The sequence below is a fragment of the Fringilla coelebs genome (assembly GCF_963513975.1).
Source record: "Fringilla coelebs genome assembly, chromosome: 38".
NCBI lineage: Eukaryota > Metazoa > Chordata > Aves > Passeriformes > Fringillidae > Fringilla > Fringilla coelebs.
Genome location: NC_140064.1, coordinates 378,822 through 391,515, shown reverse-complemented (window position 1 = coordinate 391,515; position 12,694 = coordinate 378,822). Strand labels below are relative to the sequence as shown.

General features: G+C 58.8%; 1 protein-coding gene across 1 annotated transcript in view; it reads right to left on the bottom strand.

Annotated features, from left to right (window-relative positions):
- LOC311164848 (polyunsaturated fatty acid lipoxygenase ALOX15B-like) overlaps positions 1-7,293 on the bottom strand; it is a gene marked incomplete at both ends in the record, with an annotated part of 30,194 nt that extends 22,901 nt beyond the window's left edge. Inside the window, 3 exons of the mRNA XM_084224475.1 lie at positions 2,484-2,568; positions 3,932-4,247; positions 7,126-7,293. Coding sequence (XP_084080601.1) covers positions 2,484-2,568; positions 3,932-4,247; positions 7,126-7,293 — 569 coding nt within the window. The remainder of the gene's footprint in view (positions 1-2,483; positions 2,569-3,931; positions 4,248-7,125) is intronic.
- Positions 7,294-12,694: the final 5,401 nt, after the last annotated feature.

Sequence of the window (12,694 nt, the reverse complement as noted above, 5' to 3'; positions counted from 1 at the left end):
GTGACCAGAGTGACCAGAGTGACCATGAGTGACCACAGTGACCACTGAGTGACCAGAGTGACCAGAGTGACCAGAGTGACCAGAGTGACCATGAGTGACCACCTGGAGAGAGTGACCAGAGTGACCAGAGTGACCAGAGTGACCATGAGTGACCACCTGGAGAGAGTGACCAGAGTGACCAGAGTGACCAGAGTGACCACTGAGTGACCAGAGTGACCACAGTGACCACTGAGTGACCACTGAGTGACCAGAGTGACCAGAGTGACCAGAGTGACCACCTGGAGAGAGTGACCAGAGTGATCAGAGTGACCAGAGTGACCACTGAGTGACCACTGAGTGACCAGAGTGACCAGAGTGACCACATGGAGAGAGTGACCAGAGTGACCAGAGTGACCAGAGTGACCACGAGTGACCATGAGTGACCACTGAGTGACCAGAGTGACCAGAGTGACCAGAGTGACCAGAGTGACCACTGAGTGACCAGAGTGACCACGAGTGACCACCTGGAGAGAGTGACCAGAGTGACCAGAGTGACCAGAGTGACCAGAGTGACCAGAGTGACCACTGAGTGACCAGAGTGACCAGAGTGACCACCTGGAGAGAGTGACCAGAGTGACCAGAGTGACCAGAGTGACCAGAGTGACCACTGAGTGACCAGAGTGACCAGAGTGACCAGAGTGACCAGAGTGATCAGAGTGACCAGAGTGACCACTGAGTGACCAGAGTGACCAGAGTGACCACCTGGAGAGAGTGACCAGAGTGACCAGAGTGACCACCTGGAGAGAGTGACCACGAGTGACCGTGAGTGACCAGAGTGACCAGAGTGACCACGAGGGACCAGAGTGACCAGAGTGACCAGAGTGACCACGAGTGACCAGAGTGACCAGAGTGACCAGAGTGACCAACAGTGACCAGAGTGACCACGAGGGACCACGAGTGACCACCTGGAGAGAGTGACCAGAGTGACCAGAGTGACCAGAGTGACCACGAGTGACCCCAGAGCCCACATGGACAGAGTGACCACTGGTGACCATCAGTGACCAACAGTGACCATTGGCGACCATTGACCCTCCCAGTCCCTCCCAGTCCCTCCCAGTCCCTCCCAGTCCCTCCCAGTTCCCTCCCAGTCCCTCCCAGTCCCTCCCAGTCCCTCCCAGTTCCCTCCCAGTCCCTCCCACTCCCTCCCAGTCCCTCCCAGTTCCCTCCCAGTCCCTCCCACTCCCTCCCAGTCCCTCCCAGTCCCTCCCAGTCCCCTCCCAGTCCCTCCCAGTCCCCCCCAGTCCCTCCCAGTCCCTCCCAGTCCCTCCCAGTCCCCCCCAGTCCCTCCCAGTCCCTCCCAGTCCCATCCCAGTCCCTCTCAGTCCCTCCCAGTCCCTCCCAGTCCCTCCCAGTCCCATCCCACTCCCTCCCAGTCCCTCCCAGTCCCCCCCAGTCCCTCCCAGTCCCTCCCAGTCCCTCTCAGTCCCTCCCAGTCCCTCCCAGTCCCTCCCAGTCCCTCCCATTCCCCTCCCAGTCCCTCCCAGTCCCATTCCCACTCCCTCCCAGTCCCTCCCAATCCCATCCCAGTCCCTCCCAGTCCCTCCCAGTCCCTCCCATTCCCCTCCCAGTCCCTCCCAGTCCCATTCCCACTCCCTCCCAGTCCCTCCCAATCCCATCCCAGTCCCTCCCAGTCCCTCCCAGTCCCTCCCAGTCCCATCCCAGTCCCTCCCAGTCCCTCCAATCCCCTCCCAGTCCCTCCCAGTCCCTCCCAGTCCCTCCCAGTCCCTCCAATCCCCTCCCAGTCCCTCCCAGTCCCCTCCCAGTCCCTCCCAGTCCCTCCAATCCCCTCCCAGTCCCTCCCAGTCCCTCCCAGTCCCTCCCAGTCCCTCCCAGTCCCCTCCCAATCCCCTCCCACTCCCCCCAGTCCCTCCCAGTGCCCCCCAATCCCATCCTACTCCCTCCCAGTCCCTCCCAATCCCCTCCCAGTCCCTCCCAGTCCCTCCCAGTCCCTCCCAGTCCCCTCCCAGTCCCTCCCAGTCCCTCCCAGTTTGTCCCAGTCCCTCCCAATCCCATCCCAGTCCCTCCCAGTCCCTCCCAATCCCCTCCCAGTCCCTCCCAGTCCCTCCCAGTCCCTCCCAGTCCCCCCCAGTCCCTCCCAGTCCCCTCCCAGTCCCTCCCAGTCCCCCCCAGTCCCTCCCAGTCCCCTCCCAGTCCCCCCCAGTCCCTCCCAGTCCCTCCCAGTCCCCTCCCAGTCCCATCCCAGTCCCTCCCAGTCCCCCCCAGTCCCTCCCACTCCCCCCCAGTTCCCTCCCAGTCCCTCCCAGTCCCTCCCAGTCCCTCCCAGTCTCTCCCAGTCCCCTCCCAGTCCCTCCCAGTCCCTCCCAGTCCCATCCCAGTCCCTCCCACTCCCTCCCAGTCCCTCCCACTCCCTCCCAATCCCCTCCCAGTCCCTCCCAGTCCCTCCCAGTCCCTCCCAGTCCCTCCCAGTCCGTCCCAGTCCGCACTCGAAGCTCTCCCGTCGCTCTCTCCGCTCCTTCCGGCGCTGCTGCAGCAGCTGCGGCACCCGGGCGGCCTCACGGGGGGTGCGGGCTGGGGACAGAGGGGACAGTGGGGACAGCGTTGGGGACATTGGGGACAGTGGGGGGATTGGGGACATTGGGGACATTGGGGACACTGGGGGGATTGGGGACAATGGGGACAATAGGGACATTGGGGACAGCGTTGGGGACACTGGGGACAGTGTTGGGGAGATTGGGGACATTGGGGACATTGGGGACAGTGGGGACATTGGGGACATTGGGGACACTGGGGGGATTGGGGACAGTGGGGACAGCGTTGGGGACAGTGGGGACATTGGGGGGATTGGGGGGATTGGGGACATTGGGGACATTGGGGACAGTGGGGACATTGGGGACAGTTGGGGATTGGGGACAGTGGGGACACTGGGGACACAGGGACAGCGTTGGGGACACCGCTGGGGACATTGGGGGGATTGGGGACACGGGGACATTGGGGACATTGGGGGGATTGGGGGATTGGGGACATTGGGGACATTGGGGACAGTGGGGGGATTGGGGACGTTGGAGGATTGGAGACATTTTTTGGGAATCTGGGGACATTTGGGACACTGGGGGTTTTGGGGACATTGGGGACATTGAAGGGACTTGGGATGTTTGGGACATTTTGGGGACGTTGGGGACATGGAGCGAAAATGGGGGGGGAAATGAGAAAAAATGGGAAAAAAGGGATTGGGGACACTGGGGGACCTTGGGGACATCCGTGGGGACATTAATGTGGACATGGTGAAGGAACCTGATGTTCCCAATGTCCCCAATGTCCCCAGTGTCCCCAATGTCCCCACTGTCCCCTCTGTCCCCAACTCCCCCAATGTCCCCACTGTCCCCACTGTCCCCAATGTCCCCACTGTCCCCAACCCCCCCAATGTCCCCAAATGTCCCCAATGTCCCCAATCCCCCCAATGTCTCCAATGTCCCCAATGTCCCCATTGCTATCCCCAGTGTCCCCCAATGTCCCCCCTGTCCCCAATGTCCCCGATGTCCCCAGTGTCCCAAATCACCCCCCGTCCCCACTGTCCCCACTGTCCCCACTGTCCCCACTGTCCCCAATGTCCCCAATGTCCCCAGTGTCCCCAATGTCCCCAATGTCCCTACTGTCCCAAATGTCCCCGTACCTGTCCCCGATGTCCCCCAATGTCCCCCCTGTCCCCCTGATCCCCCCACTGTCCCCCCTGTCCCCAATGTCCCCCCTGTCCCCAATGTCCCCAATCCCTCCAATGTCCCCAATGTCCCCAATGTCCCCAATGTCCCCAATGTCCCCAATGTCCCCACTGTCCCCAACCCCCCAATGTCCCCAATCTCCCCATTTTCCCCACTGTCCCCAATGTCCCCCCTGTCCCCCCGATGTCCCCCTGTCCCCATCTCTGTCCCCGTACCTGTCCCCTCGTACAGCTCCACCTCGCCGCTCTCCACCCAGCGGTGGCAGGGGAAGACGGCCGTGGGGACGTCCCCATCGCTGTCCCCACTGTCCCCAACGCCGTCCCCGAGGTCCCGCACGTCCCCCTGGGTGTCCCCGAGGTCCCGGGTGTCCCCCTGGGTGTCCCCAGCCGTGTCCCCGGGGAGGGGCCCGGTGACGGTGACGCTGGCGCAGAACCAGCGGTCGGGGACAAGGGACAGCAGCGGCTCCTTGTGCAGGCGCAGGGACAGCAGTGTCCCCAAGGGGCGGGGACAGGTCACCTCCAGCCACAGCGTCTGGGAGGGGACACCTGTGTCACACCTGTGTCACCTGTGTCACCTGTGTCACCTGTGTGTCACCTGTGTCACCTGTGTCACACCTGTCACACCTGTGTGTCACCTGTGTCACCTGTGTCACCCACAGTGTCTGTGACAGGGACACCTGTGTCACCTGGGTCACCTGTGTCACCTGAGTGTCACCTGTGTGTCACCTGAATGTCACCTGTGTGTCACCTGTGTGTCACCTGTGTCACCTGTGTCCCCTGTGTCACCTGTGTCACCCCCAGTGTCTGTGACAGGCACAGCAGTGTCCCCAAGGGGCGGGGACAGGTCACCTCCAGCCACAGGGTCTGGGAGGGGACAGCTGAGTGTCACCTGAGTGTCACCTGTGTCACCTGTGTCACCTGTGTCACACCTGTGTCACCTGTGTGTCACCTGTGTCACCTGTGTCACCCACAGTGTCTGTGACAGGCACAGCAGTGTCCCCAAGGGGCGGGGACAGGTCACCTCCAGCCACAGCGTCTGGGAGGGGACATCTGTGTCACACCTGGGTCACCTGTGTCACCTGAGTGTCACCTGTGTCACCTGTGTCACCTGTGTCACCTGTGTCACACCTGTGTCACCTGTGCGTCACCTGTGTCACCTGTGTCACCTGTGTGTCACCTGAGTGTCACCTGTGTCACCTGTGTCACCTGTGTCACACCTGTGTCACCTGTGTGTCACCTGTGTCACACCTGTGTCACCTGTGTAACCTGTGTGTCACCTGAGTGTCACCTGTGTGTCACCTGAGTGTCACCTGTGTCACCTGTGTCACCTGTGTCACCTGTGTGTCACCTGAGTGTCACCTGTGTCACCTGTGTCACCCACAGTGTCTGTAACAGGCACAGCAGTGTCCCCAAGGGGCGGGGACAGGTCACCTCCAGCCACAGCGTCTGGGAGGGGACACCTGTGTCACACCTGGGTCACCTGGGTCACCTGGGTCACCTGTGTCACCTGTGTGTCACCTGTGTGTCACCTGTGTCACCTGTGTGTCACCTGAGTGTCACCTGTGTCACCTGAGTGTCACCTGTGTCACCTGTGTCACCTGTGTCACCTGTGTCACACCTGTGTCACCTGTGTCACCTGTGTCACCCCCAGTGTCTGTGACAGGCACAGCAGTGTCCCCAAGGGGCGGGGACAGGTCACCTCCAGCCACAGGGTCTGGGAGGGGACAGCTGTGTCACACCTGGGTCACCTGTGTCACCTGAGTGTCACCTGGGTCACCTGTGTCACCTGTGTCACCCACAGTGTCTGTGACAGGCACAGCAGTGTCCCCAAGGGGCGGGGACAGGTCACCTCCAGCCACAGCGTCTGGGAGGGGACACCTGTGTCACACCTGGGTCACCTGTATCACCTGTGTCACACCTGAGTGTCACCTGTGTGTCACCTGGGTCACCTGTGTCACCTGTGTCACCCACAGTGTCTGTGACAGGGACACCTGTGTCACACCTGTGTCACCTGTGTCACCTGTATCACCTGTGTCACACCTGAGTGTCACCTGGGTGTCACCTGTGTGTCACCTGTGTCACCTGTGACACCTGAGTGTCACCTGTATCACCTGTGTCACACCTGTGTGTCACACCTGTGTCACCTGTGTCACCTGTGTCACCTGTGTCACTTGTGTGACCTGGGTCACCTGTATAACCTGTGTCACCTGAGTGTCACCTGTGTCACCTGTGTCACCTGTGTCACCTGAGTGTCACCTGAGTGTCACCTGAGTGTCACCTGTGTGTCACCTGCATCCCAGTCCCTCCCAGTCCCTCCCAGTCCCTCCCAGTCCATTCCCAGTATATCCCAGTATATCCCAGTCCCTCCCAATCCCATTCCAGTCCATCCCAATCCCTCCCAGTCCCTCCCAGTTTATCTCAGTATATCCCAGTATAACCCAGTCCCCTCCCAGTCCCTCGCAGTCCCATCCCAGTCCCTCCCAGTCCCTCCCAGTCCCTCCCAGTCCCATTCCCAGTATATCCCAGTATAACCCAGTATGTCCCAGCACTCACCGAGCCGGGCCGCAGGCGGTGCCGGGGCCAGCCCAGCTGCCAGCCCGGTGCCACCCCCGCTGTCCCCACCAGTATAACCCAGTATAACCCAGTATAACCCAGTCCCCCCCAATCCCATTCCCAGTATATCCCAGTATATCCCAGTATATCCCAGTCCGTCCCAGCGCTCACCGAGCCGGGCCGCAGGCGGTGCCGGGGCCAGCCCAGCTGCCAGCCCGGTGCCACCCCCGCTGTCCCCTCCCAGTATAACCCAGTATAACCCAGTATAACCCAGTATAACCCAGTATATCCCAGTATATCCCAGTCCATCCCAGTGCTCACCGAGCCGGGCCGCAGGCGGTGCCGGGGCCAGCCCAGCTGCCAGCCCGGTGCCACCCCCGCTGTCCCCTCCAGTATAACCCAGTATAACCCAGTTTATCCCAGTATAACCCAGTATAACCCAGTATATCCCAGTCCCTCCCAGTATATCCCAGTATGTCCCAGCGCTCACCGAGCCGGGCCGCAGGCGGTGCCGGGGCCAGCCCAGCTGCCAGCCCGGTGCCACCCCCGCTGTCCCCTCCCAGTATAACCCAGTATAACCCAGTATAACCCAGTATAACCCAGTATAACCCAGTACCATTCCCAGTATATCCCAGTATATCCCAGTATATCCCAGTCCCTCCCAGTGCTCACCGAGCCGGGCCGCAGGCGGTGCCGGGGCCAGCCCAGCTGCCAGCCTGGTGCCACCCCCGCTGTCCCCTCCCAGTATAACCCAGTATATCCCAGTCCCATTCCCAGTCCCATTCCCAGTCCCTCCCAGTCCATCCCAGTGCATTCCCAGTATATCCCAGTCCCTCCCAGTCCCTCCCAGCACTCACCGAGCCGGGCCGCAGGCGGTGCCGGGGCCAGCCCAGCTGCCAGCCCGGTGCCACCCCCGCTGTCCCCTCCAGTGTCACCGTCACCGTCCCCAGGGTGCCCCCCCCCCACTCCTCACCCGTGGTCACCCCCAGGCGGTACCGAGCCCCTCCCCCACCCCCGCCGGACATCGCCGGGGTCAGCCGGGGTCACTCGGGGGTCAAGGGGTCACCCGGGGTCACTCGGGGGTCAAGGGTCACTCAGGGGTCTCTTAGGGGTCACTTAGGGGTCAGGGGTTACCCAGGGGTCACTTAGGGGTCAGGGGTCACTCGGGGGTCACTCGGGGGTCAGGGGTCACTCAGGGGTCACTTAGGGGTCAGGGGTTACCCAGGGGTCACGCAGGGTCACTCAGGGGTCACTTAGGGGTTACTTAGGGGTCAAGGGGTCACTCAGGGGTCAAGGGGTCACTCAGGGGTCACTCAGGGGTCACTAAAGGTCACTTAGGGGTCAAGGGGTCACTTAGGGGTCACTCGGGGGTCACTCAGGGGTCAAGGGGTCACTCAGGGGTCACTAATGGTCACTAAGGGGTCACTCAGGGGTCACTCAGGGGTCACTCAGGGGTCACCCAGGGTCACTAAAGTTCACTTAGGGGTCAAGGGGTCACTCAGGGGTCAAGGGGTCACTCAGGGGTCACTCAGGGGTCACTCAGGGCCTTTTTGGGGGGGTCCCTGGGGGTCCTTGTGGGGTTTTGGGGGTCCCTGAGGATTTCCGGGGGGTCCCTGGGGGGTTTTGAGGTCCCTGGAAAATTTTGGGGGGGTCCCTGGGGATCCCTGAGAGTTTGGGGGGGTCCTGGGGTTTTTTTAGGGGGGGTCCCTGGAGGGTTTGGGGGGGTCCCGTGGGTTTTTTGGGGTCTCTGGGGGTTTTTGGGGGGTCCCTGGGGGTCTCCTGGGAGGTTTTGAGGTCCCTGAGGATTTTTGGGGGGGGGGGTCCCTGGAGGGTTTGGGGGGGTCCCGGGTGTTTTTGGGGTCCCCGGGGATTTTTGGGGGGGGTCCCGAGGGGTTTTTGGGGGGGGGTTCCGGGAGTTTTTGGGGGTCCCGGGGACTTTTGGGGGGGGTCCCGAGGGGTTTTGGGGGTCCCTGAGGATTTTTAGGGGGGTCCCTGGGGATTTTGGGGGCTCCCTGGGGGGGTTTTGGGGTCCCTGAGGGTTTTTTGGGGGGGTCCCTGGGGGTTTTGGGGGGGATCCTTGGGGGGGTTTTGGGGTCCCCGGGATTTTTGGGGGAGGTCCCAGGGGGTTTTTGGGGGGATCCCGGGGGGGTTTTGGGGGGTCCCGGGGGTTTTGGGGTCCCCGGAATTTTTGGGGGAGGTCCCAGGGGGTTTTTGGGGGGGGTCCCGGGGGGTTTTGGGGGGGGTCGCCGGGGGGTTTTTTGGGGGTCCCCGGGATTTTTGGGGGGGATCCCGGGGGGTTTTGGGGGATCCCGGGGGGTTTTGGGGGGTCCCGGGGGATTTTTGGGGAGTCCCTGGGGGTCTCCCGGTCCTGGGGGTCCCCGGGGGTTTTGGGGGGGGGGTCCCGGGGGGTTTTTTTGGGGGGTCCCTGAAGTCCCTCTGGATTTTTGGGGGGTCCCTTGGGGATCCCCGGGGATTTCTGGGGGGGATCCCGGGGGGGTTTGGGGGGTCCTTGGGGGGTCCCCGGGGGGGTTTTGGGGGGTCCGGGGGGGTTTTTGGGATCTCCGGGATTTTTGGGGGGGGTCCCGGGGGTTTTTTTGGGGGTCCCGGGGGGATCCCGAGGGGTTTTTTGGGGGGTCCCGGGGGGTTTTGGGGTCCCTGGGGGTCCCTGGGGGTCTCCCGGTCCTGGGGGGTCCCTCGGGGTCTCTCGGCCGGTTCGGATCCCTCGGGCGCGGCTGCTCCCAGTGCTCCCAGTTCGTCCCAGTTCGTCCCAGTCCCTCCCAGTTCCCCACAGTCCCTCCCAGTCCCCTCCCAGTCCATCCCAGTCCCGCCCAGTCCCGCCCAGTTCCTCCCAGTCCCGCCCAGTTCCGCCCAGTTCCCTCCCAGTTCCCTCCCAATTCCCGCCCAGTTTCCTCACGGTTCTGCTCTGGCCCCGCCCAGTCCCCGCCCAGTCCCCGCCCAGTCCCTCCCAGTTCATCCCAGTCCCCTCCCAGTTCATCCCAGTCCCCTCCCAGTTCATCCCAGTCCCCTCCCAGTTCATCCCAGTCCCCTCCCAGTCCATCCCAGTCCCTCCCAGTCCATCCCAGTGCTCCCAGTCCGGCCGGTCGGGGCGCTCCCGGCCTCAGGAATGTCCCAGTTCCTCCCAGTCCCTCCCAGTTCCCTCCCAGTTCCATCCCAGTTTCGCCACCGCTCCCAGTCCGACCAGTTCCAGCCCTGCCGGCCTCAGCCACCCCCGCACCAGTCCCGCCCAGTCCATCCCAGTTCAGCCCAGTTAGTCCCAGTCCATCCCAGTTAACCCCAGTCCATCCCAGTTCAGCCCAGTTCATCCCAGCTGCGACACTGGGGCTGCCCCCTGCCCCAGTTCCATCCCAGTTCCATCCCAGTCCATCCCAGTACTAATCCCAGTTAACCCCAGTCCATCCCACTTCCATCCCAGTTCACCCCAGTCCATCCCAGTACCAATCCTAGTTCAGCCCAGTTCCATCCCAGTCCATCCCAGTCCATCCCAATCCATCCCAGTCCATCCCAGTTAACCCCAGTCCATCCCAGTCCATCCCAGTTCCATCCCAGTTAACCCCAGTCCATCCCAGTCCATCCCAGTTCCATCCCAGTTAACTCCAGTCCATCCCAGTCCATCCCAGTCCATCCCAGTTAACTCCAGTCCATCCCAGTCCATCCCAGTCCCGCCCAGTTCAGCCCAGTCCATCCCAGTCCATCCCAGTCCATCCCAGTTAACCCCAGTCCATCCCAGTTCCATCCCAGTCCATCCCAGTCCATCCCAGTCCCTCCCAGTCCCTCCCAGTTCCATCCCAGTCCATCCCAGTCCCTCCCAGTCCATCCCAGTATGCCCAGTGCCCTTCCCCCACACAGACACTGCTTCACCGACACCTTTATTGACACCAGTACAGACCAGTACAGACCAGTACAGACCAGTATGGACCAGTACAGACCAGTATGGACCAGTATGGACCAGTATGGACCAGTATGGACGAGTACAGACCAGTATGGACCAGTACAGACCAGTACAGACCAGTATGGACCAGTACGGACCAGTATGGACGAGTACAGACCAGTATGGACCAGTATGGACCAGTACAGACCAGTACGGACCAGTATAGACCAGTACAGACCAGTAACGGCTCCCAGTACAGACCAGTCCAGACCAGTATAGACCAGTAACGGCTTCCAGTAGAGACCAGTAACAGCTCCCAGTACAGACCAGTAACATCTCCCAGTACAGACCAGTGACAGCTCCCAGTACAGACCAGTGACAGCTCCCAGTACAGACCAGTACAGACCAGTACAGACCAGTACAGACCAGTAACAGCTCCCAGTACAGACCAGTGACAGCTCCCAGTACAGACCAGTGACAGCTCCCAGTACAGACCAGTACAGACCAGTACAGACCAGTACAGACCAGTAACAGCTCCCAGTACAGACCAGTACACACCAGTAATGACTCCCAGTACACACCAGTAACAGCTCCCAGTACAGACCAGTTCAGACCAGTAACAGCTCCCAGTACAGACCAGTACAGACCAGTTCCATACTGGTCACACCTCCCCCCACCATGGCGATGCTGCTCTCGATCCTGGGGTAACTTTGGGTGATTTTGGGTCATTTTGGGCTGGTTTGGGTCATTTTGGGAAACTTTGGGTAATTTGGGGCAATTTTGGTAATTCTGGATAATTTTGGGGTGATTTTGGGTAATTTTGGTAATTCTGGGTAATTTTGGGGTGATTTTGGGTAATTTTGGGGTATTTTTGGTAATTTTGGGGGTGATTTTGGGTCATTTTGGGGTGTTTTGGGTAAGTTTGGGAAACTTTGGGTGATTTTGGGTAATTTTGGGGCTGTTTTGGGTAATTTTGGGTGATTCTGGGACATTTTTGGTGTGGTTTTTGGGGAGTATTTTGGGATATTTTTGGGGTGATTTTGGGATATTTTGGGGTGTTTTTTTGGGCTGGTTTTGGGATATTTTTGGGCTGATTTTGGGGTGGTTTTTTTGGGTGATTTTGGGGTGTTTTTGGGTTGTTTTGGGGATATTTTTGGGGTGTTTTTGAGGTGTTTTTGGGATATTTTTGGGGTGATTTTGGGCTATTTCTGGGATATTTTCGGGGTGGTTTTTGGGATATTTCAGGATATTTTTGGGGTGCTTTTTTAGCTGGTTTTGGGATATTTTTGGGGTGGTTTTTTTGGGCTATTTTCAGGATATTTTTGGGATATTTTTGGGGTGATTTTGGGGTGGTTTTTTGGGCTGTTTTTGAGGTATTTTTGGGCTGATTTTGGGCTATTTCTGGGATATTTTCGGGGTGGTTTTTGGGATATTTCAGGATATTTTTGGGGTGGTTTTTTAGCTGGTTTTGGGATATTTTGGGGTGATTTTGGGGTGGCTTTTTGGGATATTTTTGGGGTGATTTTGGGGTGGTTTTGGGCTGTTTTTTGGGATATTTTTGGGGTGATTTTGGGGTGTTTTTTTGGGGTGTTTTTGGGATATTTTTGGGGTGATTTTGGGCTATTTCTGGGATATTTTCGGGGTGGTTTTTGGGATATTTCAGGATATTTTTGGGAGTGCTTTTTTAGCTGGTTTTGGGATATTTCTGGGGTGATTTTGGGGTGGCTTTTTGAGATATTTTTGGGGTGATTTTGGGGGTTTTTTTGGCTGTTTTTGGGATATTTTTGGGGTGATCTTGGGGTGATTTTGGGATATTTTTGGGGTGTTTTTGAGGTGTTTTTGGGATATTTTTGGGGTGATTTTGGGCTTTTTTGGGATATTTTTGGGGTGATTTTGGGGTGTTTTTTTGGGCTGTTTTGGGGATATTTTTGGTGTGATTTTGGGATATTTTTGGGGTGATTTTGGGATGATTTTTGGGTGTTTTTGGGGATTTTTTTGGGGTGATTTTGGGGTGGTTTTTTGGGCTGGTTGTGGGATATTTTTGGGATGTTTTGGGGGTGATTTTGGGGTGTTTTTTGGGCCATTTTTGGGATATTTTTGGGGTGATTTTGGGGTGTTTTTTTGGCTGTTTTTGGGATATTTTTGGGGTGATTTTGGGGGTGATTTTTGGGCTGTTTTTGGGATATTTTTGGGGTGATTTTTGGGGAACTTTGGGGTGATTTTGGGACATTTTTGGGGTGATTTTGGGGTGTTTTTTGGGCTGTTTTGGGGATATTTTTGGGGTGATTTTGGGGTGGTTTTTTGGGCTGTTTTTGGGATATTTTTGGGGTGATTTTTGGGGAACTTTGGGGTGATTTTGGGATATTTTTGGGGTGATTTTGGGGTGTTTTTTTGGCTGTTTTTGGGATATTTTTGGGGTGATTTTGGGGTGGTTTTTTGGGCTGTTTTTGGGATATTTTTGGGGTGATTTTGGGGTGTTTTTTTGGGCTGGTTTTGGGATATTTTTGGGCTGATTTTGGGCTATTTCTGGGATATTT